General features: G+C 37.3%; 2 protein-coding genes across 2 annotated transcripts in view; both read left to right on the top strand.

Moving 5' to 3' along the window:
* Window positions 1-3,305, top strand: part of oxct1a (3-oxoacid CoA transferase 1a) — a 44,969-nt gene extending 41,664 nt beyond the window's left edge. The window contains exons 16-17 of the mRNA XM_028034376.1: window positions 2,281-2,382; window positions 2,762-3,305. Coding sequence (XP_027890177.1) covers window positions 2,281-2,382; window positions 2,762-2,797 — 138 coding nt within the window. The 3' untranslated portion in view covers window positions 2,798-3,305. The remainder of the gene's footprint in view (window positions 1-2,280; window positions 2,383-2,761) is intronic.
* A 4,247-nt stretch (window positions 3,306-7,552) lies between these two features.
* Window positions 7,553-26,552, top strand: plcxd3 (phosphatidylinositol-specific phospholipase C, X domain containing 3). Its single transcript, XM_028033444.1, has 6 exons — window positions 7,553-7,655; window positions 19,126-19,382; window positions 19,607-19,780; window positions 21,582-21,757; window positions 21,841-21,942; window positions 23,001-26,552. Exons 1-6 carry the CDS (start codon window positions 7,553-7,555, stop codon window positions 23,161-23,163), a joined length of 975 nt encoding a protein of 324 aa, XP_027889245.1. The 3' UTR covers window positions 23,164-26,552.

Below are 26,552 nucleotides of genomic sequence, written 5' to 3'. Positions count from 1 at the left end.
TCAGCCCACTTCCAGCCAGACAGCGCATCACGTCGTCTACCAGCCTCTTCATTAATAACTTTCATCAGTCTGGTTAATGATGATGGGGGATTTGAAGACTGTGAAGAAAGGTGACCCAAAGTTTTCAAAACAAGGAGATACTTTGCAAATGGAGCACAATTTAAACAAAGTGTGATTATTAGAGATGAGGACAGGAGATAATGTACTGACCTACACTGCCATGTGTCGTACATTTTATAGCAGAGTCGAAGCTTACTTTCACTGACTTATGACGACACGTCCCACGACACCACACTGTATTTTTAACCCACAGCTCTGGCATATTTTGATAAACCTTTTAATCCCTTTTAATCACTTGTGACAAAGTGTCACAATTAGAGATGCATGTCGTTGTCTGCGTTACCCATAGACCCTAGGTCCTCATGACATTCCATCTGTCTCGCTATATTGAAGTGAGATATCTGCCTCCTGCCCTGTCAGTGTGTGGAGTTCTAATGAGCTGAGAGTCCTGACAGGCTTTACATGGCCGTGGCTGAGGCTTAGCCTGCTAGTCCCTGTAGAAAAAGGCATCAGGCCCCGGCTCTGAAGAGTTTGCCTGAACTGTCCTTAAACTAATTTTATATTGTTTACCAGAGGAGGGAAACTGGCATTTCTCTTGATTCACTTTTATGCATGTTTTTTATGAAGTGGATAGTACGCATGGGGCATGGGCCTGTCTAATCTCCTCACTATACAACTTTTGAATACGACAATGGTTTCATAGCACATTTTATAAACAAAAATGTATGAGTTGGACTTACTGGTTTCATTTAAAAAAGGGAAAAAAACAATGACACCTACTGCTACGGCTTGGTTGTAAAACTGTCAGCACATTATTTTTCATGTATCGACAGAAATATCAAAGCGTCCTTAAATAAAGTTGTGGTTTCAAATGTTTTTCGTGCAAAATATTACCTGTTTGCCATTGTGGTTTATCTGGCAATGATATTAAGACAAATATTTGCTGGTTAATTAATCAGACTATCTGCATAAGCAGAAACTACAGTCTTCTCTAACAACTGTGTGCCTGGAATAGTCTTATATATTTATATATATATGTATATATTATAGTATATTCTAATATATTTTAGCAAACCAAGACACTCTGACGTTTTTTCCACAGTACCAGTCCATATTTCAATCACAAGGACTTTCAAGACACCTCAATAATTTAGCTGTAAAACTGTTTTTGAGGACAGTGTCACACCACTGAATTTCTGTCAGTCAGTCTGCAGTTCATTTATCCGTGGTGCTTATTATATCCTTTTTTTGTCCCCAGTAAGTAACCAAATATTCATTCAAGGTATTCTCATTAAAAAGTTATTGTTGCACATCACATCCTCTGCTTACAGCTGTACACAGTGACGAACTCCCTGATGTTTCAGATGCTTTGTCATCATTCTTTTAAGGAGGTACAGTACCTTTAAAGTACTGGAAGGGTACTTTAAAGTAACTCTTAAAGTAACTTGAAGTTTCTTGAAGTAACTCTTAAGTTTTCTAGCATTTGTCAAATAAAAATTATTTTATTATTTCCATTCAACCTAAAACAAATCTAGGTTTCTTTTCATTGGATGTGAACCATGTGATCTCTTACATCATCTGCCACAAATACCAACATCTCATTAAAGAAAATGAAAGAAATAAAATGCTGGTTCTCATTATTTTCTTCTCTTTTTTTTTGCTTTAAAGGTCATGTAACATTTGTAACAGAACAAATTTTATTTAGCTGCACTGCAGACCAAAATGGCTCTCAAGACTAAAAAGGTTGCAGACCCCTGGTCAAAAAATTTACTACTACCCCTCACTTAGAATTAATGCTAAATTTGAGAATGTTGAGTCTATTACCCAAAATGAATTAAATAGATTTTTTGTCATTCTCAAACTATCAGAAGTACTCCAACAATTACAGTGTAACTGTTCACTGGTTTGTAGGGGTCCGGATTCAGTGAGTCAAGGGCTCCTCTTTGCCTCTTCTGTGTGTGTCAACAATAATTGCAGCTTTTTTGTCATCTCCTGTGTGGATGACACTAAAGTGCTACTTTGGCCTCATGCCCAAACTGCTGCTTTTTGATTTTTTTAAAGTGTGGCCTCATTGTACAGTTTATGTCTGGTTAATATTTCAGTTCCTGAAATTGTCTCTCTCTGTACCTCACTTTAGTCCCGGCATCAACCATCGTCTTTCTACTCATTTTTCTTCTTTTTTTTATCCTCACATTTTTCAACCATCTGTCTCTTTACCAGGCTGTGTTTGATGTGGATAAGACAAAAGGTCTGACTCTGATTGAAATATGGGAGGGACTGAATCCTGAGGACATCAAGGCATGTACCGGCACAGATTTTGAGGTGAGCGCTATAACTGTTCAGTTATCGGCTTCCCATTTTAGATTGTGTTTAAAGCCTCAAAATGAATTTATCTTTTACTGCTGCTAGGTATTATCAGACTGAAATTATTTTGAGTATATTTATGAAAGATGTTCAAACATTAATATGTTAAGAAATTAGCATTCTTAAAATCAACTGTAGCAGAAATATTAGTAATCCTGCTGTTAAAGCACAGCTTCTCTACAATGTTGAGGGCCCTAAGTCCTCTCTAAAGTTAGACTGGTGTGTTCCCACAGTATGCAAGTTAATCGGGCTTGACAGTAAATGTCAATTTGTTTGAATATTTTTTACACATCTTCACCAAATATCAATAAGCATTTCTCTTTGTGTTCCTCTCCAGGTGTCTTCCAACCTGAGGCCTATGCAGCAGATTTAAAAGCGTTTCCAGGTGTTTGGATGTTTTTTGGCTTGTTAGTTACTCTGTGCTAAGAAACTGCCAATAACAGAGGACGCTCTGTGTCAAATAAGGTTACAAAACATATATCTGGTTCAGTTATCTGGCAGTGAGTGTTCAAATATCAGGAATTACTCAGCATCACTGACCAAGGAGTAGGACTCAACTGGAGTCATTGTGCATGATTCTTATGGTGTGATGTGGATATTTCACTGTTGGGGTAATAATTACATGTGTGCAGCTGTAACCAAAATGTTCCTTTAAAATGTTCTTGAAATAATTTGTAAGAAGAAACAACCATTACTACCTTTTAACAATTAAATTCAGTTACACATACTGTAAGATTAAAACCTGATTGTACCGTAAAAATATAAAAAAATGCAATACAAAACGGTTTCAGATTGTATGATTGTAGATCTGCAAAGTTGTCTATTATGGATATAAGTATGTGTCACCAGAATTTGAATTAAAAATGCCCCTGAAATTTTAATGTTGTTTATTTGTGCTTACCTTTTCAGTGTTAAACTATATTCAGAATACACGTTTAACCTAAAAAGAAAATGTTCATTATTTCTACCAAAACTGTAAATACATTTTCTGAGAATGTTACATTGTTAGGTTATGAAGCAGCAACAGAAAGTAAGTAATATAATACACTGTATCAATACATACATACAGTACATACATCCAAGTGTAATTTTGGGAAACAAATACAGAGCTTTAAAGTTCATACTTCAAAGCACAATTTACCTTAAATAAAAGTTGTCATTTACCCTGTCATTTCCATGTGGATGGATGGTGTTTCAGTTCGAGGCAGAAAACTTGCACTTTGTCCTTTTTCTCTCTGACGTCACTTCTTACTAAACTTGGGTATTTTGGACAATGTTAAGTTGGATAACTGGCTGACTGAACCTCATCATCCTGACTTAAAAAAACTAATATGCTAACCCACCCCTGGAAAGTTTAGCTAACTACATTAGCGTTAGGATCTTCTGCAAAATTATTACTTTAATAAGACTGCCTGCCTGTTTTTTTTTCAACTCACCTAAAGCAGCATACAAACAACCCAGAAAGTCGTCACCCATCAGTTCTCCATAGAGATGCTAGACTTGGCGCAAGTGGTATACAAAATAAAAGCACTAAACTCACCGTTGAGTTGGCGTTCATTCAAAATTTGGTGATATGGCCATGAATTTTGAAAAATTCTCATACATATATAAGCGTATTTATTTTTTTTAACACTGAAAAGTTAAACTGAAAAACAGATATTGAAAATATGTTCACTTTGAAATAGAAATGTGAATTTTTAACTTGAAGTGAAAATAAATCAAAACTCAACCATGTAGAAATAATGAAAATGATTTTTTTTTTCTAGATTAAAAATGTATTCTGACTGACACTGAAACACTGAAAAAGTAAGCACAAATATGTAACATTAAAATTTCAGGGGCATTTTCAATTCAAATCCTGGTGACACATATTTACTTCCACAGTCTTAATCAATTAACAAAAGCTTTTCATATTATGCATTCGCTGATTGAGCCCACCTTTTTATTATCCATCTGGAAAATGAAGGATATATCATAAAGTGAATCTAATCGAGACATATTTGTAATAATCACCTCAAAAATGGAAGGAAATTGTCTATTTGGTGTGTAACTCATGCATTTCAAATTAAAAATAAGCCTTTTTTAGTTGTTTTTTTTACAGATATCTATACAATAAATGAAATGAAGCCTGTTGTGCAGAGTAATGTAAATGAATTAGTCTCTTTTAATATGTTTTTATATTTTATAAAAGTGAAAAAACAGCAAGACGTAGATGAGACAGAAAGGAAACGGCACACAGGTTGGCTCTTTCTCCATCAACATGTTGTTCTTGATGTGATTTCTCTACTCAACCAAAGATGCACAGCAATTACCTGAGGGGGCTTACATAACCGCAGAGTTAAGCCAGTGGGTTTTTTGAGCTTCAGGAGGATCAACCAGGTTGGATCATCAAGCAGAAAAATGGAAGAAAGTGACAGGGACTCCTGCTACCGGCTGTTGATGGTAATCCAGCACATCTGTATGAGTCAAACTTAAGTGGTTCCCCATAACGCTGCATTTTGTAACTCGTTTCTCATAGTGGGTAAATGGATTTCAGAAATATGGCTGGATTTAGCTGAAACAAATGTCACTGAACAGCAAAAGTAAACAAGCTTATCTTTTTACAGTGATTCATCTGAAACGGGTTTAGTTAGGTAGGAATTCCACGCTGAACGGAAATGACTTTCAGGGGAGGGGCTTGCTTTTTTCAAAATGTATTTGTTGCAACAAATGTTAGAACTGAAGAATTGTTGCTATTTATATTTAAAGTAAAAGGCTAAGCATAACCGTTGTGACAAAATACAAAGAGGAATGTGTAAAACATTTGGTGTCAAGATATACACAGCTGGTTGAAAGCAAAAAAAAAATGTATATATAGAGTATTTGCATTATTGTTGTATTCCCAAGCATAATGTTTTATACATTTAAGTATAATGTAGCCATACGAGAGATTTTAATAGATTTATTCTGACATGTTAGCACACTTATCAAAAATTGCTTTAACACCAACAATTACAGAGTCAAGATAGTCGCCTGATTTAGTCGTGGGATGTGTTGGTGTTGCAGTTTGCATATGAAAAGGATTCAGGTCTATGTTCTCAATCTTTATACCACTGTGACCTATTTTTGTGAATGACTCATGTGAAGGTGCCTTGCCAGCTGATTTTCATCACAGATTATGTCAGATGCTTAATTCTAAATTGCCTACCATTGGAGGTCTTAGAGGGAATATGAATGCATTTAAATGAACACCCCTAATCTCTTCTGAATACGTACAGGAAATTCACAAATGTCTCTTCTTCAGGGAAAAACTGAAGTGTCAACTTTAGAGATGTTTGATTCTAAATATTTATTATGTTGCTACTCTTAGAAAAAGTCTGTTTAAAGCTACCAACCAAGACTTTTCAATGAAAACAAACAGCGTGTTTATTTTCTGTTAGCAATAATTTTAATCTTTTATAGCACCAGTAATGCATTCCTGTCATAAGATTCAATCCATATAGTACAGTTTAATACAACAAATAAAAAAAGAAATTTTAATGAATAAATGTCAATTAAATGAAATTCACTAGAGTGTATCTACTTAGAATGAGTTCCTTTTGCATGAATTATTGCAATACTGGACTACTTTTCCCCCATATTTTGAACCTTGATTTCCAAATGAAAGAAAAAACTTAAATTCATCTAAATAAAGGGTTTTAAACAACCAAGTACCAGAAAAGTAATTTGGGGTTTTCAAAAGATGTAAGCCATAATAATGACAACTAACAAAAATTAAATATTTTTATATGCTATATTGCCAAAAGTAGTTGCTCATCTCCCTTCACACACATGAACTTGAGTGACAGCCCATTCTTAATCCTTAGCGTTAGTATGAAGGAAGGTTTTCCACAATCTTTAAGACTGCATTTGTTGGAATTTGTAACCTTTTCTTTGTCAATGCCCATCTGTGACGTCACACACTGGTTTTGGACGAGCAGATGTGGCTCTCGGCTTCCGCTGTAATTCATCCCTCGTTTCCTGTATGGGTCAGTCAAGTTCTTTCACACCAACCTCACTCATTTATGCCTTATTAGACTTTGCTTTGTGCAGTGCTGTGCAGTCATATTGGAAGAGGTCATCCCCAAATTGTTTCCACAATATTTGTTAGTAAAACATTGTCTAAAATGTGTGTTTTGCATTATTAAAAGTTCCTCTACAAGAGATTAAGGGGCTGATGAACTCAACTCCAATCAGCCCCACACCATAAAATCATCTCCACCAAACTTTACCCTTAACACTGTTCACCCAGGCAGTTGGCTTCTGGCAACTATTAAGCTGTCCAGTGACTTTTTGATGTAAGACTTGGATGCAGCTGGAACCCAAACCCAATAAACTCTCTTGGAGCATGAGGTTTGGATGGAGTTCTGTAGATACTGACACTGCAGAAACTTACCGATCATCTACAGTATATAATCCACAACATCCACTGACCCTGACTCTGAGATTTTACATGATCAAGTCCTTGACTTTTTTTTTTATCTCTTCAGATTGCTATTATGCCACTGACATTTGATTGTTTAGTAATTAGCAGGGAGGAAATTTCACGTCTGGACTTGTTGTAAAGGTATCAGGTTTTCTATGCTGGAATTCACCAAGTTTCCAAGAGTCGCCCAGTGTTCTACAAATCGTTGATGGAGTCTGCATGACATGTGGAAGTGATGAGAACACCTGTACTCAATGATTTGGATGGATGAGCAATTTTGTCCACTGATTTTAATTGAATTCCTCAATTTGCTGTTCGATATTTAGATGAATTAAGATGAAGCTGTTCTTCGTTTGACAGATGTGTTTTTATTTGTTTATTATGTTAGGGAGAGAGAATCATCCACTGGATGGTGAATTTCGCGGAAATGTAATTCACTGGTATTACTTGGTGGTTTACTGGACAGCGTGCTGAGATCCGTTCAACCGCATTTTAACATAATTGTTCCATCCTTCCAATGTTGAACCGGGCGTTGGACACGCTAATGTGTGTGTAAGAGAGAGGGAGCTGTGTGGACAGAGAGAGGAAGAGAGAGATAGTGGAAGAGGGAGAGACAGCGAGCGCGCAGTCCAGGTTGGCGCAGGCACCGGTCCCGGAGAACGGAGCGTTGTGCACGGTGGCAGCATGGCCTCGTCTCACGGGAGAAGCGACCTGCGCTTCGCAGACTGGATGGCAAGTTTACCGCAGAGCATGCACACCGTCCCGCTTGCCAACATGGCTATCCCCGGTAGGTTTGTTATTATGTATTTTATTTTCACCAGCCCCGTTAAATCACGCGTGGATAATGGCCATTTGTTTCCATCAGCGCGCGTCTGATCCTGGGCTAGTAAGATGACAAAACATTAGGTTATTTTTTTTAACACCGTGGCTTTGCAAACTTCTGTGTTTCACTTTGCCTTTAATTAAAGTCCATTGGGCAGAAATGGGCATGACTTTAACTGTGCATCACTAGAACAAAGGGTGAGACCTGTTGCGCAACGGGATATGTGCCATCTATTTGTTTCACTTCAGCTTGCCCGCGATGTACCTATAAATAGCACATGGGTGACATATCGCTTTTATTTATTTATTTCGCACCCGATGAGTATACAAGAAGCAGAATTGCTGCTCTGTTTTATGTTTATAGCGGGGTGGTGCCCAAGAGGGGATGGGATGAGTTCTGTCAGTGCACTCAGATGATGATGGTGCTGATGATAGGAAATGAGCTGTTAGACCTTTAACCAATCAGTGCGCAGATCTCTTTAACTCCATTCAAATTAAGACACTCTGGTTGTAAAGCCCAGCGCAAAGCTGGACGATAGAGGGGCTTTTATTTATTTAACAAATTTTTTTTGGAGCCCATTAATTCACAAATCTGCTATCTTACGATCAAGAACAGCTCTACAGATCGTTCTTTCTTTTTCTCCCATCTCACTGTGGTCTTGCTGCCTCTTGGTTGAACATGAACAATCGCTTGCTTTTTTTTTTTTTTAAACGGTTTGCATGTAGAGTCATTTTTACATGCAGATGGATTAGTGCTCAGTATCCAGTGAGGCGTGGCAATTTTTTGAACCAGCAGTGGCCACAGCTCTCAATAATACCTAAAATCCACACGCAATCATGCATTTCTTCATGCATTTAACCTGTCACCAGCAAAGGACAGAGCCAGCAATAACGCGTGCTTTACATGCAGCTGAATCATAATTTTCCACACCAAAGTAGCGTGAGAACATGTTCTGTTTCATTTAATTAGGTGTCATTACTTCTCTGCAGCTCTGCTGCCCTTTGCCTGTCCTCCAATTGGACACGGGATTTAAAAAGGCTCACTTAGTCTGGCTTTTCGCGTTTGTTTGCACACACTTCACATCATGTATGCCAAGATAATTCTCAAAAATCCTCAGGATTTTATGAGAGCTTATTTTAGCAGGAACCACGTGTTCCTTTCAGTGCGCAGTTTTTGATTTCTTTCAAAAAACTCATCTGACATCACTGTCTTTGGTTTCTTCTTCTTGGAATAAATAAGGCTTTGTTGAAGCATGATTGGAACTGGAAACATAATCTTTTGACCTTAGATTTAAATATCTTTGTAAGATGTGCTAATAAAGATTTCACCATACTACTGATGATACCTATTCAATTCCCCACTGCTTCTATGATACAGGTCAAAATAATTTTTCCTCCCAAGAAACTCGAAAGGATGCCTGTCTGTGTTCCAAGCATTGCACAGCAGTAAGCTTGCAAACGCCTTCTGTGTGATGTGGAAATTGTTTCTTTTGAGGTATTATGCTGCAGAAGGGATTTTTGCAGAGGAGGGAGAATGCTCTCTGTATGGCTTTTATGGTACAATAGATTCTCAGAGAAGCATCAGAGTTTGACTGACACACTGCAACAACTGTCAAATGATAGGTTATACCTGCAAGTGTCTGCTGGTGATGTCTCACCCGACTTGTGTTATTCTAACCCTGAAAGCAGGTCTAAAGATGCCATCGCCGTGGTGCAGTGAATGCCCACCCTGTCTGGATGATTTGCTGATTAAATGGTTCATCTGCTGGTTGCTCTTCTTGTGCTTCTTGTTGGTTTGTTTTAATTTTAAATAATCAATCTTGAAATGGCACACTCAAAAGATTAAGAGGTTAATAATAGGCAAATGGAAAATCACTTCAGTCGATAATTGAGCCTGAGGTGGTGGCTGTGGTGGAGCAGCAGCTAATCTCAAAGTGACCCAGCGCTACGCACTATGCTACAGTGAATCTCGCTTTTTATGTGAGCAGATATTTAAAGTAACTGGATAAAATGCAAAAAAAATAAAAACACATGAAGCTTATAGTCTACACATACGCTGATGAAGCATTTCATTATGACTGCCTGTTTAATAGTGAACTTGTCCTTTCATTTGCTACCAAATCAGCACTGATCCATAGACTTAAACCTCAATAGACCTCTGAAGGTTTACTGTGACATCTAGTACCTAGAATTTGGCAGTAAATTCTTATTACCTCTTAACGTTGTGAGGTGGATCCTCTATTTGTTACAGATCCTTGACTGGATTGAAATCTCAGACAAGTAAATCCTTGTTTAAATTCTCACTTAATTCCCAAACCTTTTCTTGCTTCAAAGTACTTTTTAAATTTATTTTGCTGAAAGAGACCACAGTCATCAAAGAATACATTTCTTTGAATGATTGCACATATTCTGTAATGCTTAGACAAGTTGTTTACGTCAAATTAACATTATGATGGATGGCAGAATAAAGGTTTTCTCAGGAGAATATTGCCCAAACCATCATAATGGTTTGGGCCTCCACCAGTTTGCCAGTTGGGCAAACTGGTGGAGGCCAGACAAACTGGCCTGCACCAGTTTGTCTGGTTCCCATAATGCATTTTCAGGTAGAGGAAACACACCTGGTCATCCACATAATTCATCAGGCTACAGATCCATTGCTCTATGGTTTATTTCTGATACTGATGTACCAGTCGCTGATATTTTTGGTGGTAAACTTGAATCAGCAGAGATGCCTGCTGCATCAGGACCCATGTGTTTTAGCTGCAGTTGGTTGTCTGTAGGATTGGATCATGCAGCCATTGCTCCGTACATGCATCAACAATCCTATGCCCTTTCTTGAAACTCTTTTGATGGATTCTGACCACTGCAGACCAAGAACACTCAGGTTTTGTTACACACTCAAGTGTGATAGAACCAAACATTTCTTTTAAGTCTGACTACTTAGGTCGCCCTCTGTTTTTGGAAATTGTTTGACTGAGGCTCACTTGACTTTTTCCTGGGTTTTGCCTCCTGTAGGCAAAGATTTATTTTTGCAGTCACATTGGTTGTTCATGGCTTCAGTATTTTATCTGACCGAAAAAAGATGCTTGCAGCTAAAGAGAAAACACTACTGTTTTCTCTTGGATGCTCAGCATCAAATGCACTCTGTTTGAACTGTACGTCATTCCTTCGTCTTCACACTCAGCACCCGAGACAAGTTACATCACCAACTAGAGGCTTTTATGTTGTACACATCTAAACAACAATAGTACCCATCAGTGTATAATATTAACGCATGCAAACCAGACTTATCAAATTTTGAGCCATGAAGAAAAAAAATAAATAAAAAGTGTAACTTATTGACCAAACTACATGCAAGACATGACTAACCTACTGTCTCCCACTAGCAATGAGTTACAGTATTCAAAACATAAAGTGATAAAAACATGACATTTCCCTATCCTGTAATCAGCAAAGATGATTTTATGACATCTGTACATTTAATTAAGTGCTGTAAAGTGTTGTCAGTTGACCCATAATAATAAATAGATTTAATTTGGTTAATCATGTTAGAGATGTGCGCTTAATTCAGAAAGCTTATAGGTGGTGAACTATGAAAGCTGGTTTCTTAATTTATTCTATTTTCTCCCAAATAAAGTCTTAATATATATATATAGGAAGGGCTGCTCAATTTATTGAAAATGTATAATTATTTCAAAATCACTATGTGCAATATTCATATTACTGTTTGTATTTTTTCTTTTTCTTTTTGCAGTCCTTGCATGCATGATCAGTATGAGGTGTTGCTGCAAGGTTAAGGACTCGATTCAAGTGATTGTCCACTGTTGCCAGATCCAGAAGAAGTGACTGCAGCGAGTCAGTGACTCATTGCAATCTGTTGGGTTTCCATAGATAGAAAACGTTTTAACCAATTTGAATAGCAAATATAACTTTACTGCATTGTTTGAAAACTATGATGAATTTGGAATTTATCTACTTCATCTGTATGATCGGATTAAAGGGACGTGTTTTTTGTAAAGTGCCTTAAGACAATATTGGAATTGGTGCTATGTAAATAAACTGAGATATATTTAATTGCAATAATCTCTGAGTGAGTATGCATCTGTTCCAGTTCAATAACATATTGCCAAAATAAAAAGACCAAAATGGCAAAAAGTGAAATGATCACCATTCATAGAAAATTTGCTCTTTTGCAGCTGACCGAGTGAACAGCCGACCTGCTGCTGTGCCAGCTTTTGTTTTGTCATTGACTTCGTTTTTTTACGCCTCACTGCGAAACTCACTCTATTTCCCGAATTAACAACTTCCACACTGAAGTAAAGAGCAACGCTGATACTGCGACATATTGTGGCATGTCGATATTGTGCTTTCAGTTATTTGAAAAGAATTCGATTTTTCTCATTTTTACTAGCTAGTCTCTGATCAGGAGTGGTTAAGCCTAAAACTGTGTATTTCCAGCGACTAGCCAATTTCTGAGTGCATTTTGTTTTGTGCTATTAAAAAATCTTCTAAGGTGTGTAGAACAAAATGAAACAATCATTTAGTTCTAGGTTACAGAAAAGCTTTGGGAATCATGTTGCGTAATATCCAGAATATGGTTAGAGACAATCCATAAATAAGAGTTTACTATTTTTGTCTATATTATTGGGTCCAACTGTTTTTAAAATAGCAGGATTTCTGCAGTGCCCAAAGACACCAGTGACTCATTTGTCACCTAGAGGAGAGTTGACTCAGTGCTGTTGTGAAACTTGATTGAAAATGGGCCAGAAAAAAAATAGGAGTTAGTGAAGAACAGCTTTTTCTAGGCACATCCATAAAAAAAGCAACACAATTTTGAGATTGGAAGATTTTGAGTGTCAGCGAGGAGCATTAATATTGACCGATAATTTCTAATTTACATAATTCTGGTACTGAGCTTTTTGTAAATAGTGTAAAATAAAATGCTGTGACTCATAACTTGACACAGCAGCATTGGTTTTGTGTTATTTCTAATAGAACATCTTTACATATCTTTGTAAGCATTCTGCTGCTTTTCTATTTCTCCCGTCTACCATTAACACTTTAGTGTTGGTCACAATTGCAACTTTTGTCCAACCAGCAATTATGCATGGAACCACGCCTTCTCTGGCTTATAGACAATCTATAAGACTAGATGGCTGTCCACATCTAGTTGTACTTATGGTTGATGAAAGATGGGTCACATAAAGGAAAAAGGGCTTTAAATTTTCTTTTTCCCTCAAGCTATTCAGTAGGGAAGTGGGTAAGGCCGTTTTTCAGCAGCTATTACTGGATCTGCGAGGTGAATGCCACACACTCCCCGTCTGCACATTATTCATTGAGTTGGTCAAGAATGATGTGCCAAAGATGTTATGAATTAGTTTCCCTGGAGTTTCATCACTTGCAGTGATAGAAGGAAAATATGACACACTATAGTGTCATATATATGTGTGCGGGCGTGTGCGTGCGTGTGTGTGTCACACCCAGCAGATACATGCAGAGTAAGTTTCTTCAAATATAGTTTTCAGTATTTCAAAATTTAGATTTGTTGATGCCCAAAGGTCAAGTTGTAGAATGCTATTTTAAAGCTAACTTTAAATCCCTTGAGTGTGTATGACCGCCTTCCCATAATCCTAATCTTTAGTTCAATTCATAGTTTCCATATCAAAAGTGAGGACTCTGACTTGGCCATTTCAAAATATGAATGCTACTTAAATTCAGAAGACACATGTTTCCCAAAATAAAGGAATAATTGAAAAGCTGAATAACTTAGATAACAGAATGTGCCTCGAAAACAGAAATTGCATAATGAAATAAATAAATTATGTCGGCTGACAAAGGAGTTGATATAGAAATCAGACTGCATACAATTGTCTAAAAGCAGTGGGATTTACATATAGAAAAGCTAAGCACCCCACAGCTGTCTTGGACTGTAGATGATTGGATGAAAGTGGCATTTTGAGATGAATTCAGGAACTGCATCAGCCAAGAATTGGATTCTGCAGTTATCTCAATAAAACATGTCCATTTGTCCTTAGTACAGTAGCATACATTGATGTGTTTGACACTTTTTTCATTTAATTTATCCAAACTAGGCTTGGTGAGATTAAAACACAATATCAGACCAATAAAAAAGTCATTTTTAATACAGAAAATAGGCTTCATGAATAGTTGTTTTATGCCTAACTAGAGGTATTCTTTTAAAAGATACTTTTAATCTGAAAATTAAGCCTCATCGAAACCCACATTCAGATTTATTGAATATGACTGAAAATGTGTCAAAGTTTAAATTTAACATAATTAATAACCATAGTACTTGTATTTTTTATACTAAAGTAATACAACTTAAAACATTAACTTTGTAGTGGTTTTATTTTATTTAATTAGAGAAATACTCTAATATTTCTTTCTATGTTTTTCTCTTTCTAAAAAATTAAGCAACATAGATTTGTTTTTATTAAAACTTCACATTTAAATAGTTTTGTGGGGTTTGAATGTTCAACAATTAAAGTGATATTTTTGTCATTTTATTTTTAATATCAGTACCCCATCATACTATAATGTGGACACTAACTTTAAAACTGCACCGATCTACTCTGCTCTGACGTACGTTTAAAACTTTTTAGAATTTCTAAAATTTCTAAGTTCCTTAGATAGATATTTGTCTGAAAAAAAGTGGGGGAAATAATTTATAATGATTTCCATGTATGATTCTTTTACTTCTCCATTTGTCTACAATTCAGTTCAGGTCAGAAGGACCAATAAATCTAATTTTACATATTTTTGCCAGAAATTGAATCACACTATGTGCACACTGGAATAGACTAGAATAGAATGAAATGCTACTGTCATAAGATGATGGAAAAGCAGCACTCATGAATGACAGTAATACTATATGTAAAATCTCAAAAGGTGAAATATAACCGAAATAATTAGAGACCTGTAGGTTAAATTAATTTTTTCCATAACATTTTCCTGTACTGCATCCTGTCACTTTCCATTTCCTTCTCCCTTTCCCTTCTTCTCTCCTGTCTTCAGCATCCAAAAATAGATCTGAAAAGGATTCATGGTGAGCTGAAATGCTTTTTCTCTCTCAAAAACCCCCGGATTCGAACCAGCAGTGGTCCTTTCTGAATGCTCCGCTCTCATGCAGGGAGAATCACTCATTTAATTCCGGTCAATTTTCAAGACAACACTGCCATCATAATGGTCAATAAGTCTCTTTTCAGCCAGTTTCAGCTTTACTTTTCTGCTTTCTGTTCTTTGGCTCCTTCCCCCTTGTTCCAGTGTGGACGTGACAACTTCATGTCTACACCTGACATGTGATTGCATGGTTGACTGTCAGAAGAAAATAGTTCTCACTGCTTCCACAATCTGTTCTGCTGTCGGACTGGTATGAAATCCATGTAGTGTTTAAGACAAGACTGATTTCTACTAGTCTTTTTTTATTACATCACTTTTTATGTTCGTATGCAACAACATTTAAAAGATCCGTACTCAGGCAAGAGAATCTGTCAATAAGATTACCAATAACTCTACTCTTTACAAAGAGTAGAGCTACTGCATTTATAGCATTTGTTGTTGAGTAGAAGCCCAAAGAGGGCCCATTTACAGCCATAAGAACACAGAAATGCCATGTGATACCAAAACTGAACTATTTCGGGTACATTAAAAAACTAATTGCATCACCATGAAAATACAATTCCTTTGGTGACCAATGTGGTGGCAGGACCATGCTATAGGTACACAACAGGAACAGGGAAGCTGGTCTGAGGTGAGAGGAAGATGGATAATAGCTAAACATAGCAATCCAGGAAGAAAACCAGTTGGAGGATGCAACAAGACTTGAAACTGAGGCGGAGGTCCATCTTCCACCAAGGCAACTCTAAACCTACACCCATAACTATAACACAGTTGTTTACATCAAAACATATTCATGTGGTGTGATAGTTCAGCCAAAGTCTAGACCACAATCCAATTTAGAATATGTGGCAATCCTTCACAAAGGCTGTCCGTCCAGCTTGATGAAGCACAAGCTTTTCCAAAGAAGAATAGGTAAAACATATTAAAGTCTCCAGATGTACAAAGCTGGCAGAGACATATCCCGAAATCTTTAATTGCAGTGTGACATATTTCTACAACATCTGGACTCATAGATACACTTCTTACTTTTCAGGTTTTTGTTTGTAAAAGACGGTCAAGACGGTTTTCCTTCCACTTTGCTGTTATGTGCCACTTTGTTTTGGTCTGTCAAATAAATACATGTGTTAATAAGTTCAAGGTCTAGGAATACTTTTGCATAGACCTTGAACAACATACTCGGATGTCATGCACATCTGAATATATTATTCAATCACACTGTTCAATGTGTTTTGTTCTTTTCCTTAGTATACTGTAACTAGAAATTATATTTTATCAGACATTTGTCAATAAAGGATCTAAAAAATTATAAGAATTCAAAGTCTGCTGATATTTCAGGATCAGTTGTGAGTAGGATTTACTGTTTTTGCTGTAATTTTTGTCATTTTAAGTTTGCAAAAGGCAACATTAAACTGAAGCAAACAGGGTTATACTGTAGTTTTGGGAAGAATTAAATGTGACCTCTATCATTTATTTTAACACATTTAGATAAATCTTTTAGGTGTGAGACATCACGCTAGATATGGGTGTAACTGAACCACCCATAACTTTATTGTGCTGGATTGATTTCTCCACATTTACACATTTCACCTCAAATAACTGAAGATTTTCTACATATTTGGATAAATATTTTGATCTTAATTGCTTTGACTTTTTTTGGGAAGCCGTTTCTCTTTGCAGTACAGCATGAGCCACATGCTTTTCATCGTACATATTTAAAGTATTTTTCTCAGCGCTCCACAAACAAACCTTATTATTTTTGCCCTAGGAGCTCAGATTTAAAATAAATCTCAAGAGTTGTAATCTTGCCGAAAAATCAAGGGACTTATAACTTAGATTTTTCATATGCTATGTATGTTTTCTTTAGTATGCTAATCACAAAAATTTTAGATTGCCTGGAGTAATAGTTCTGAGTTGTACTCATAACTAAGTCCTCCTAAATACATTATCAACTGAACGAATCCTTGATTTTTAAACTTTATACTGTATAACAATTAATGTAATGTAAGTTTGCTTTTAGTCCAGAATGATCAAGTTTGGAAGCTGCAATCTCCGAGGAGATGTTTTCTATCAGCAATGTTTGATTAATCACAGTTCTTATTTTCCATTTTAAAGAATGTGGCAGAAAAATCTTTCTTCCCCCAAGTAGCTGCCTACTGAGATGTGGATACACATTTTCCAAAGTCCACTACTGATTAGTTAATCAGCTCCTCTTGACAACTCCTTCCACAGAAGCTGCAGGCTCCCAGTGCGGCTGAGCACAGAGACTCAGACGGAAAGAGATACAAACCAAATATAGAGCTAGGAAAAAGATGCACAGCTGAGTCAGAATGGTGGCCTCATCGTGCTTTTAAGATTCAGTGGCAATAAATGGGTTTTTGCATGTGCTTTGTTCTGTTTTTCTTATCTTAGTGTAAATTTTTTTGAAAAGCTATTTGTTATTTTCCTTTCACACCTTTGACTCACTGAGGGCAGAGGCACAAAGCTGTTAGCATTTGCCAAATGTTTGCAAACTTCATTTTGAAAGACACAAAAGTAGATCTGATCTCCCCAGCATAAATAACTCTATGCTATGCTGTTGCAGTTCCCCAACATTTAAATGGGGTTTTAAGGTTAAACCGGTTCATGTTTATATATATTTATGAAAGGTTCAACCATTCTTGTTGTCATTCTCAAAAACAAAAACTCCTTGCTTTTGCAGATTTGGTGGGGGAAAAAAAGTCCGGAGTTTTTTTTTTTCTTTTACGCAACTAAAAATCTTCCATGGTAAGTGATTATTCTGGTTAAATCAGTCAGTTTTGAGCTGAGATTTTACCTTCAGCTGAGCTGAATAATATAGAAATGAAGCGTCATAAACAGAACTCTAAGTGGATTCCTTATGTGGGCCAACAGTGTGATTATAGTGAGCCTAAAATAGGCTCTCTCTTGTCCAGTTCCACATTTGTGTTCTAACCTGGGAAAACTGACTTGTCCAAGTGGTGTGACAACTTCTACATATCTCCCTCCCTTTATCAACGGCATCTAAATTTGTGTTAGGCATTATAACTCAGAATTTTAGTTAATGAAACAATTTATTTAAATAACTGAGAGAGCCACAGTTGTTTTCTTTTTCCCCTGTCACATTGTGTGTGAAATTAGTTTTTTGTGGCATAAGTAACCTTTATTCACTAGTAGATGGACAGGAAGAGGCTGAGAATTGAACCGGTTGAGAGCTGTAGCCTTTTCATATGGAGCCCTGCTCTTTCACTCAACCATGTGGTTCTCCTTCAGACAGAATTTTGATATTTTATCAGATAAATTATGAGACTAAGAGTGATTTTTCTTTTTACATGCTTTGATGTTGATTATTGTAGCATATCAGATGCTAATGATATTTGCTTCCAGCCTCCATTTAATATATAAATGGAGGCAACATCAAAATATCACGTTGAAAAGGTTTTTGAATTGTCATATGTAAAGAAGCAAAACTTCCTGTGCCAAAAAGGGAGAGACAAAAACGAAATAAAACAAAATATAACAAAAAAATAATAATTCAGCGGTGCAGCTGCTGCAGCTGGTTAAGGTCACAGCATGTTACACTGTGACCCTAATGGTGCAGCTCAGCCAGCAGTGATGCAGTTAGCTCCACCGCCCCGGGATTCAGCTGTCCACCCTGCTTATGGTCATTCTTTGAGCTGGCTGTGAAGACCTGGGTCTGGTGCGTGTAGATAGTTGAAGGTCAGTTCGTGCTGCATGTCAGCTTGTTGATGGAAGGGGTGGGTAGTCCTTCTGTGTGCCTAAAAAGCAAGAAATGGGATTTTGTGGCAGGAGTGATTGCAATGGCAAGGACAGGGCCTACTAACATTTACAATTATCACAACATGTTTACCTTGTCAAGCAGGCATGGAATGACATAACTTCCATGTTTAATAACTGGAATTAGCTTTTTGATATGTTTTAAATGAATTCAAAGATCTCTGTTTTTCTGTATTTTCACCATCAGACAGCATGTACCTTTGATGTACCTAAGTGATTATAAGGGCCACAGCTAATTGAAAGTGAGCCATGGAAATAGGAAAAAAATGTTTACCAAAAAAGTTGGGAAATATAATGGATGAAAAGTATTATTATTACCATTCACCATTTTCTTAATTCGATTGAAGTTTTCAGAGTTCATGGCACTATTATTCAGCTACTTGTTGCCATGGCACCCTGGTATTTTACTTACTGACCCCTTTCTTGCCAGCTGGCTTTCACCAGAAATAAAACCTGCAACTGACAGTACATTTATGCAGACTCGTGTTTGTGTCCTCCTTTAGGTTCTCACGACTCCTTCAGTTTCTACATTGATGAGGCATCCCCAGTGGGTCCCGAACAGCCAGAGACAGTGCAGAACTTTGTGTCTGTTTTCGGTACGGTAGCCAAGAAGCTAATGAGAAAGTGGTTGGCCACGCAGACTATGAACTTCACTAGCCAGTTGGAGGCTGGGATCCGTTTCTTTGACCTGCGCATCTCCACCAAGCCCCGTGACCCCGACAACGAGCTGTACTTCGCCCACGGGCTCTTCAGTGCCACGGTCAGAGAAGATGCAATGACTTTTTGGTGATACTTGTGGTTGCTAAGTGATGTTATTTCATTTCCTTGCACGTGGCAGTTTATTTAACTCTATGATCCAGTGCAGACTGAGAGCCTAATTGTGCAAGGTACTTCAAGAGGTTCAAGTGGAAAGTCAAAGTTTTTATGTATTTAGATTTTGGCGTCAGAATGTCAATAGATGGATTTTCGTGTGTCTGTTTTCAGGTCCGCGAGGGTTTAGAGCAGATCAGCAGCTTCCTATCAGCACATGCCAAAGAAGTCATTTTCCTGGATTTCAACCACTTCTATGGTGTACAGAACCTGCACCACGAAAAGCTGGTGGCCATGCTGAAAGAAGTGTTTGGAGAAAAACTCTGCCCAGTGGTTTTTGCTCAAGAGGTACAAATGCATCTACATTTCAACAATGCAGCCCCCTGTAATTTATTTCAGGGTTTTTGTAACTTTAACAACTTGTGTCCATGAGGATATAAAAGTTTTGTGAGTGATCTCAGCCCTGCACTGCACAGAAGACTCTCTAAGTTTTTATCTACGTTTTGATGATTGTCATTTCTTTAATGATAGTTTTTTATTTTTTATGAACATTCCATTTTTAGTCGGTTTTGTTTTTCAGAAGGTTTTATTTTCAGTCTACTCGTAATCATTTTGCAGCCTGACTTGTACTAAAGCACTTTCTCTCCCCGTCTTTCTGGCTTATCACATGTAGAAGATACTCTAATAAACCATTGCTTTGACGTCTTCTTATCTCACAGTCACTCTCTTATCACAGTGGGCTCCAATAAAGATTTCAGTCTTGATTTCCCCATGGTGAATTGGGTGACGGGCAGCTGGAATGTCGAAGAATTTTCTCTCTTCACTTCTCCATATCTTAGCTGTTGCTAGAACTGTACTCATCTGAGATCTCAGAGGTTTTTTCTGGAATCTGCTGCAGCCATTCCCCCAGTTTGGAGATCACAGCCCCATGTGCTGCAGAGGCCTTGACATTTCATAGCTTTTTTGTTTGTTATTTGAACCTATGGCATTTTTTGTGCTTCTCATATTACCTTGCTGTTACTTTTAATCATCATTTCGATCTGTGATTCTCTCTGTTCTGTTTTGTCTCTCACCACAAAGTCTGATTGGCTAGTCATTTCTTGTTTCTCAGGCTGAAAGTCCCACAGTAGCAATGATAGTTCATATAGCCTCCCTCTGGATCTGATACTAATACTTTTATTTTTACAAGTGGATTAAAAAGGTCACATTTCAAATCTGTTTTAAGGAATCTGTGACCAGCGTAAAATAGTTAAGCCCCTGTTTGAACTGTCTTTAAATTTTGGTTTCCATATTTCTCTCTTTTGTTGGCCCACGGAGCCAACAAATAGAAAGCCTTTTTACAAATAGAAAGGCTTCACAAATGTCAGACTCTGTTCACATCTCCCATTAGTGTAGAATATTATAGTTCAAGGGAACCAGTTTCATTAGTTTTTATTGGAAATTACCAAAAGTAGTTACATATCTTATAAAACAAATAAAATTGCCCTTTTAAGGCCAATTGCCAATTTATATACCAGCTTTTTCTAGCTTTAACCTAAAGCCATTTTTCTCACAGTGCCTAAATTATAAGAAAACAGGGTGCAGTCGCTCCCAAAGGGCTGCAAGTGCAAGTAAGCTAATTGTGAGACTACTCACACCAATTGGCTGGACCTCTGTTTATTTAGATCTGTGTCTTTAAAAGGCGATGAATATTTATGCAATTATTTATTTTATGTCAATTTTTTTTTATTTAAATATCATTTTGTAGAAATCAGTATTCTCTTTAGCATATTTTTTTTTACATTTTTTTTTTAAAAAGCCACATTGTTCATCATGATGGATTTGGGTAAAAAGGGTAAAGCATTCAAGAGGTGAATACATTTTATAGGCACTGCATATGTCACAGCACTGTACAATCTTTCTGTCTTCCTGCACTCCTCAGATCTTTATTCTGCCAATATTTTCTTCTCTATTGCACACAAATGAAATAAAACATGCAGATTAATGTATTTTTCCAGTCAAATTAAATGGAACCGAGACCCATGATATTAAATTTTTCACTTGTTAGGATGCTTCTTTATGCACAATTCATCTGGTTGAACTCACAATAGAGGAAGGTTCATCTCTCATTAAATGATCTGTTATCCTGTAATTCCCTGACTATGCATAGGTGACTCTGAAGTATCTTTGGGAGAAGGAGTACCAGGTGCTTGTCTTCTACCACCACCCCATGGCCCTGGAGGTACCCTTCCTGTGGCCTGGCCAGATGATGCCTGCTCCGTGGGCCAACACCACCGACCCAGAGAAGCTCGTTCAGTTTCTCCAGGCATCTGTAACTGACCGCAGGTTTGCAACCACATCTATTTCAATAACCAGCTCTCATCCTATTCTGATCAGAAGTTTACATACACATGCTCTTTTTTCTGCAGGAGGAAGGGGACGTTCTTCGTCTCCCAGGTGGTTCTAACACCAAAGGCAAGTACTGTGATGAAGGGCATGGCCAGCGGACTGAGGGAGACGATAACGGAAAGGTATTCATTCCAGAGAGAAGCCAAAAATCCCCAACAAAAACATTGTTATGCTTGTTTTCAGCATTACGATAGGGCATGCAAATCATGCAGAGTTTACACCAATTAGGAAAAAGAGTAACAACCATCTGGGACCAAAATTGCTGCTACACCCCAAGCGCCAGTGGTCTCTGAGGTGGCATAATTTACCCATAACAACTCACTGTGTGGACACACAGAGATAGGAATATATGAGCCGTTGTGGCATTAAATAACTTAATCAGCATGCGTGTTGGGTTTTACTAATGTCCCCTAGCATTTGGCCGTGACCTCATTTGAGCTAGTTTGTTGGTTTTAAAAAACAAAACCATTGCTTTTGTTTCTCTTTGTTCTTTGTGTACCTCCCCCGTGTTGGAGGACTAATTTTCTAGGTTTATCCCCAGCTTTGTCTGTGTTTCACTCCATCGTAATGTCACCAGCTTGTTAAAAGCTTTGGCACCAAAACCATCAATTTTTCTGGTATGAATTATTCATTTGATAATTCCTCTATCAGCCATTATCACCAGGCAGTTAGCTACTTTGATGTAGACATCCTTCAAAGTTCCAAGCATTCATTTCACAACACTCACAAATCAGTAGAGGACTCTGCAATGCCAGAAAACAGTTGTGCATGAGATGGGGGGTGGGAGAAAACTCCTAGAATTTTGGGGGGCCACATGGAGTGAGGTATCTGGGAAGATAACGTCCTCCCCTGTTGCTCGATATTCATGAGCATGTCCAACAAGAGCTCGGAGTGCACTTCTCACAGCCCGACACCAGCTGTGAGAAGGACACAGCCAGACATCACATGCTGTGTTAAAAAGATCTTTTATCACAGCTCCTTTTTCCGTACACAAAACTGTGTTTTATACGTTTCAGTACTGAGAAACAATACTGTACCATGTCAACGATGCCATACCTTAAACTCCCAGGGGGTAGTTAAACGATTAATGCTGATAGAGAAACATTTACCTGAAGTACCTGCCCTTTTTTCCTAACACGCTATTGTATGTGTGTTTTTTGTTTGTTTCTGTTCTTCTCAGGGCGTTACCAGGCATGATGCAGTGGATCAGATCTCAAAGACCCGGCGAGAATGGCATCAACATTATTACAGCTGATTTTGTTGAGCTCGGTGAATTCATCAGTGCTGTCATCAGCCTCAACTATCATCACCTGAATGAAGACGAAGATGATGATGCAACCTGAGAGCCCACGTTGGGACAACAGAGAGCGCAGTTGCCACCACCGGATAACGGTTGTTCTGGGCTCTGCTCTCTATCTACACTCTTTGGCATTTATTTCAGGAGGGAAGCAATGTTGCGGCTCCTTTCTCTTTATTTAGGGCTATAGTGGACTGAGAGATCAGGGAGGATGGAAAAGAGACCAAGATTAGGCTGGTGAAAAAATACACTGATGTTTGGTTGGAGCACCATGAGAATGAGGTTGATTTCCTATTTTTGGGATCAAGACGTTTTTTATTTCCAGATTTAGTGGTGATTTAAGTTACTCCGTTGGCTGTAAAAATATCTGCTTTTCCCACAAATATGCCATTTTCAGGCTCGCATCTCCGTCTAACACAAGTTTTCAGAGCATAATTACCTTCAACTGACTTTACTTTTACATCCGTCTTGATATTCTAGTGATAATAATAGTTTTGCCAGAGGGTGTTTTAAATAAATATATGTAACTGAAATCGTTGGCTCGTAAATTGTAGCTAGCTCTTGTATGTCCCGTTTGAAAAATCAGTCCAAGTGCAGTTTTTTTTATTTTATTTTTCAGACAATATGCATCCTTTCATATCACTGCAGGTGTTTTTCAAACACTCCTCCTGAAGTTTGGCTGAAGAGTGTCATAAAAATGTGGTGTTCCAGTGTGTTTATTTATTACACTGACAAGAACGAAATCATTTCCATATTTGTCCTCCAGCAGTAATCTTTCATTGAGGTTTTTTACTCAGTAGTGAAATGCACTGTAGTTGGAATTACAGCCAAGACATTTATCAGGCAGTCCTATAGGCAGCTGTGGATTGATTGATTAAAACTGTGGATTCGCTCATTTATAACCACACAGGAAGAGAGAGCCAGAGTGCAGCTTGGCTAACTGGGGAATAATATTTATGCTGTTGGTGCAGATATATTCTCTCCATCTGCATTTGACAATAATTTTCCCATTTTCATAACAAGCTTCTACTTGCTCTGTTAGAAATGCACTTAGATGCACTTATTCCCTCATTTCTAATGGTTAAACATCCAACTGTTTGTTCTACTACATGGTGGATTCTAAGTTGCGATAGCCAAGTGTAAATTATTATATTTTGGTACATGAGTGTACCCACAGTCTGCCTTTTTTTGCGACTAACTTGACCCTTGTATGTTTGTTTGTGCTTCTTTCTATACTGCAGCACGTATGAGTCATTGTGAGATCTTCTCCTTCATAATAACAGGTGATAACACTTCTTAGCAGTCACTTAGCAACATAATTCAAGTCAAAAAAATATAAGCATGATAGATTAAGCAGTCCAAATGTGGCCACCGTGCGGTACAATGAGTTTAATTGACTGAATTTTGTGTCACAGTTTGAGGCTAACCTATGGTTAATAAAAAATGGTAGTTGTGAAGCTCAGTAAAATACATTACACCTTCCCAGGATTACATTCACTCACCAATAATATTCCAAACATCAATATGCATATATCCCTTGACAATGATGTTTTGTTCCAGCTGTAGTTTCTGCAGTTCAGCCTTAATATGCTTCTCCAGCAAGCATTTACTCTGTTAAAAGGATAGTACAGATTTTTTAAGTTACTCTAAGTAAATTTATCATCAGTAATAGTACTCTATGTAGGAAAATACTATACTGCAGTGAGCTTGTTAAAAAAATTATAAAATTCGCAGTGTGATGGCAGCTGACAGCTAGATAGACAGACCCCTCTTTTAGTCATTTTAGCAATTTAAAATGACTGAAACTGAAACAGTGGATATCCATAGGACTCAGTGCTACATTACCGTATATTAGCAGTCTACTGTATTGCAAGCCAAAGTTGTGAAGTTTGTAGATGTTTTGTCTGCTAAATAATTGCAGCTGCTGGCTGCATCTGCTGCCTCAAAGTCTGAACCATGTCTTTAAGAAAGTTACTCTAAAGTTCTGACAACACATCACTTAAAACTCACTAAAAACATCTGCCACATATAGCTACATTTGTAAAAAAAAAACCAAAAACTGACATCTTGATCCTGCTGACAATTTGAAGATGAGTTTATGGAAGTGCTTGGCTAATTTTAGCTTATTTTTTCTATTTTAACATTTCTTGTTGATAATTTACTTAACGTATTTCAGAGTGGTTTCAGTTAACCTCAGGCAAAAACAAAAAAAAGCTACAGAAAACATTTTTCTAATCCTTTTGATTTAAATTCCATACACTAGAGTTGCTTCACAATCCTTAATTGTCTAAGCTGACAACTGTTTGGGAATGTTTGAGACGAGATGCACATTACATATGCAAGTCAATTTGGTGTGTCATTCAGTGCGGTAAAATCTGACATAAAAAGTTCTTCCCCTGTTTTAATAACTTTAAATTACAAATGAAGAGAAGGACAAATTCACAGAATGTCACGTTTACTATGAGCACCAGGGTAAAGGGTAAAAAACATTCACCTTGTTGAAAACCCAGGTTTTCAAGATCAACATATTAATATCCATAGCACACAGTATTGCATTGTAATAACATACTTGAAGATAGATCATAGTTTTTCAAAATTGACTGTGCAAAACTAATTTGCAATGAGTAGCCTAACCACAGGTGTAATGGTTGGGTTGGGACGTCCCTACAGCTATAACATCTCCAGGGTTTTACACAATATGCAGGAAAAGAATCATATGAAACTAATAATTATCATGGCATCGTTACATTCTTCTGGTAAAGGATGTAAGGATGTTCTGATAATGTTTGGTATTTAAAAAATGTTACTCAGCTGAATTGCTGAATGTATGTTTTGTGAGTAAATGTATTATTTCTTAAGAAGTCTCATCTGAGTGACAGTTTCAGCCTAACATGTTTGTAGTATCTGCTCCAATACTTTCACTTCTGTGTGGTTCTGAGTTATGTCAAACACTTTATATTGTGGAAGGTTTCTACATTCTGTAACTGCAGAAAATGTGCAAATTACTAAAGCATTCTCCTATAACTGGTATCATAACTGAGCTGTTGTTTATTTTCAAATCTCTTTCGTACTTCACTTTGTGCATGAATGAAAAGCTTTTAGAATTCATCCGGTTTCTTTCCATCTACATCGATTTTTACACTATTACCCTGAAGAGCATGTGTTCATTTTAACTGTAAATGTTTCTGTCCTTTAAGGTGAAAATCTATCAATTGTTACTTATTGCACTGCCAAAACCCCACTGAAGAGAAGGTTGTAGATTGTGTTGTAAGGACATTTGTGTTTTCCCCTGGTCCGAACTGTTGTCATTGCACTTGTTTTTCGATGTGAAAAGAGTCCTTTGCTGTTGTAAAAATCCAAACAATATTGCTCAAATTAAAGTGACTCTGTTCTATGTGGAAAATGGCCAATCAAATAAAGCTTCTATGCCTTTGG

Source organism: Xiphophorus couchianus, chromosome 12 (assembly GCF_001444195.1).
Source record: "Xiphophorus couchianus chromosome 12, X_couchianus-1.0, whole genome shotgun sequence".
Lineage (NCBI taxonomy): Eukaryota > Metazoa > Chordata > Actinopteri > Cyprinodontiformes > Poeciliidae > Xiphophorus > Xiphophorus couchianus.
The sequence above is the reverse complement of the archived record's forward strand: the minus strand, read 5'-3'. Positions and strand labels throughout refer to the sequence as shown.

What these genes read in the sequence shown, in the direction of transcription:
- plcxd3 (XM_028033444.1), top strand. Translation starts at nt 7,553, where the DNA reads ATGGCCTCGTCTCACGGGAGAAGCGACCTGCGCTTCGCAGACTGGATG. An exon ending in ACGGGCTCTTCAGTGCCACG is followed by an intron (nt 19,383 to 19,606) that starts GTCAGAGAAGAT and finishes GTCTGTTTTCAG; the next exon opens with GTCCGCGAGGGTTTAGAGCA. An exon ending in AGGGAGACGATAACGGAAAG is followed by an intron (nt 21,943 to 23,000) that starts GTATTCATTCCA and finishes TGTTCTTCTCAG; the next exon opens with GGCGTTACCAGGCATGATGC.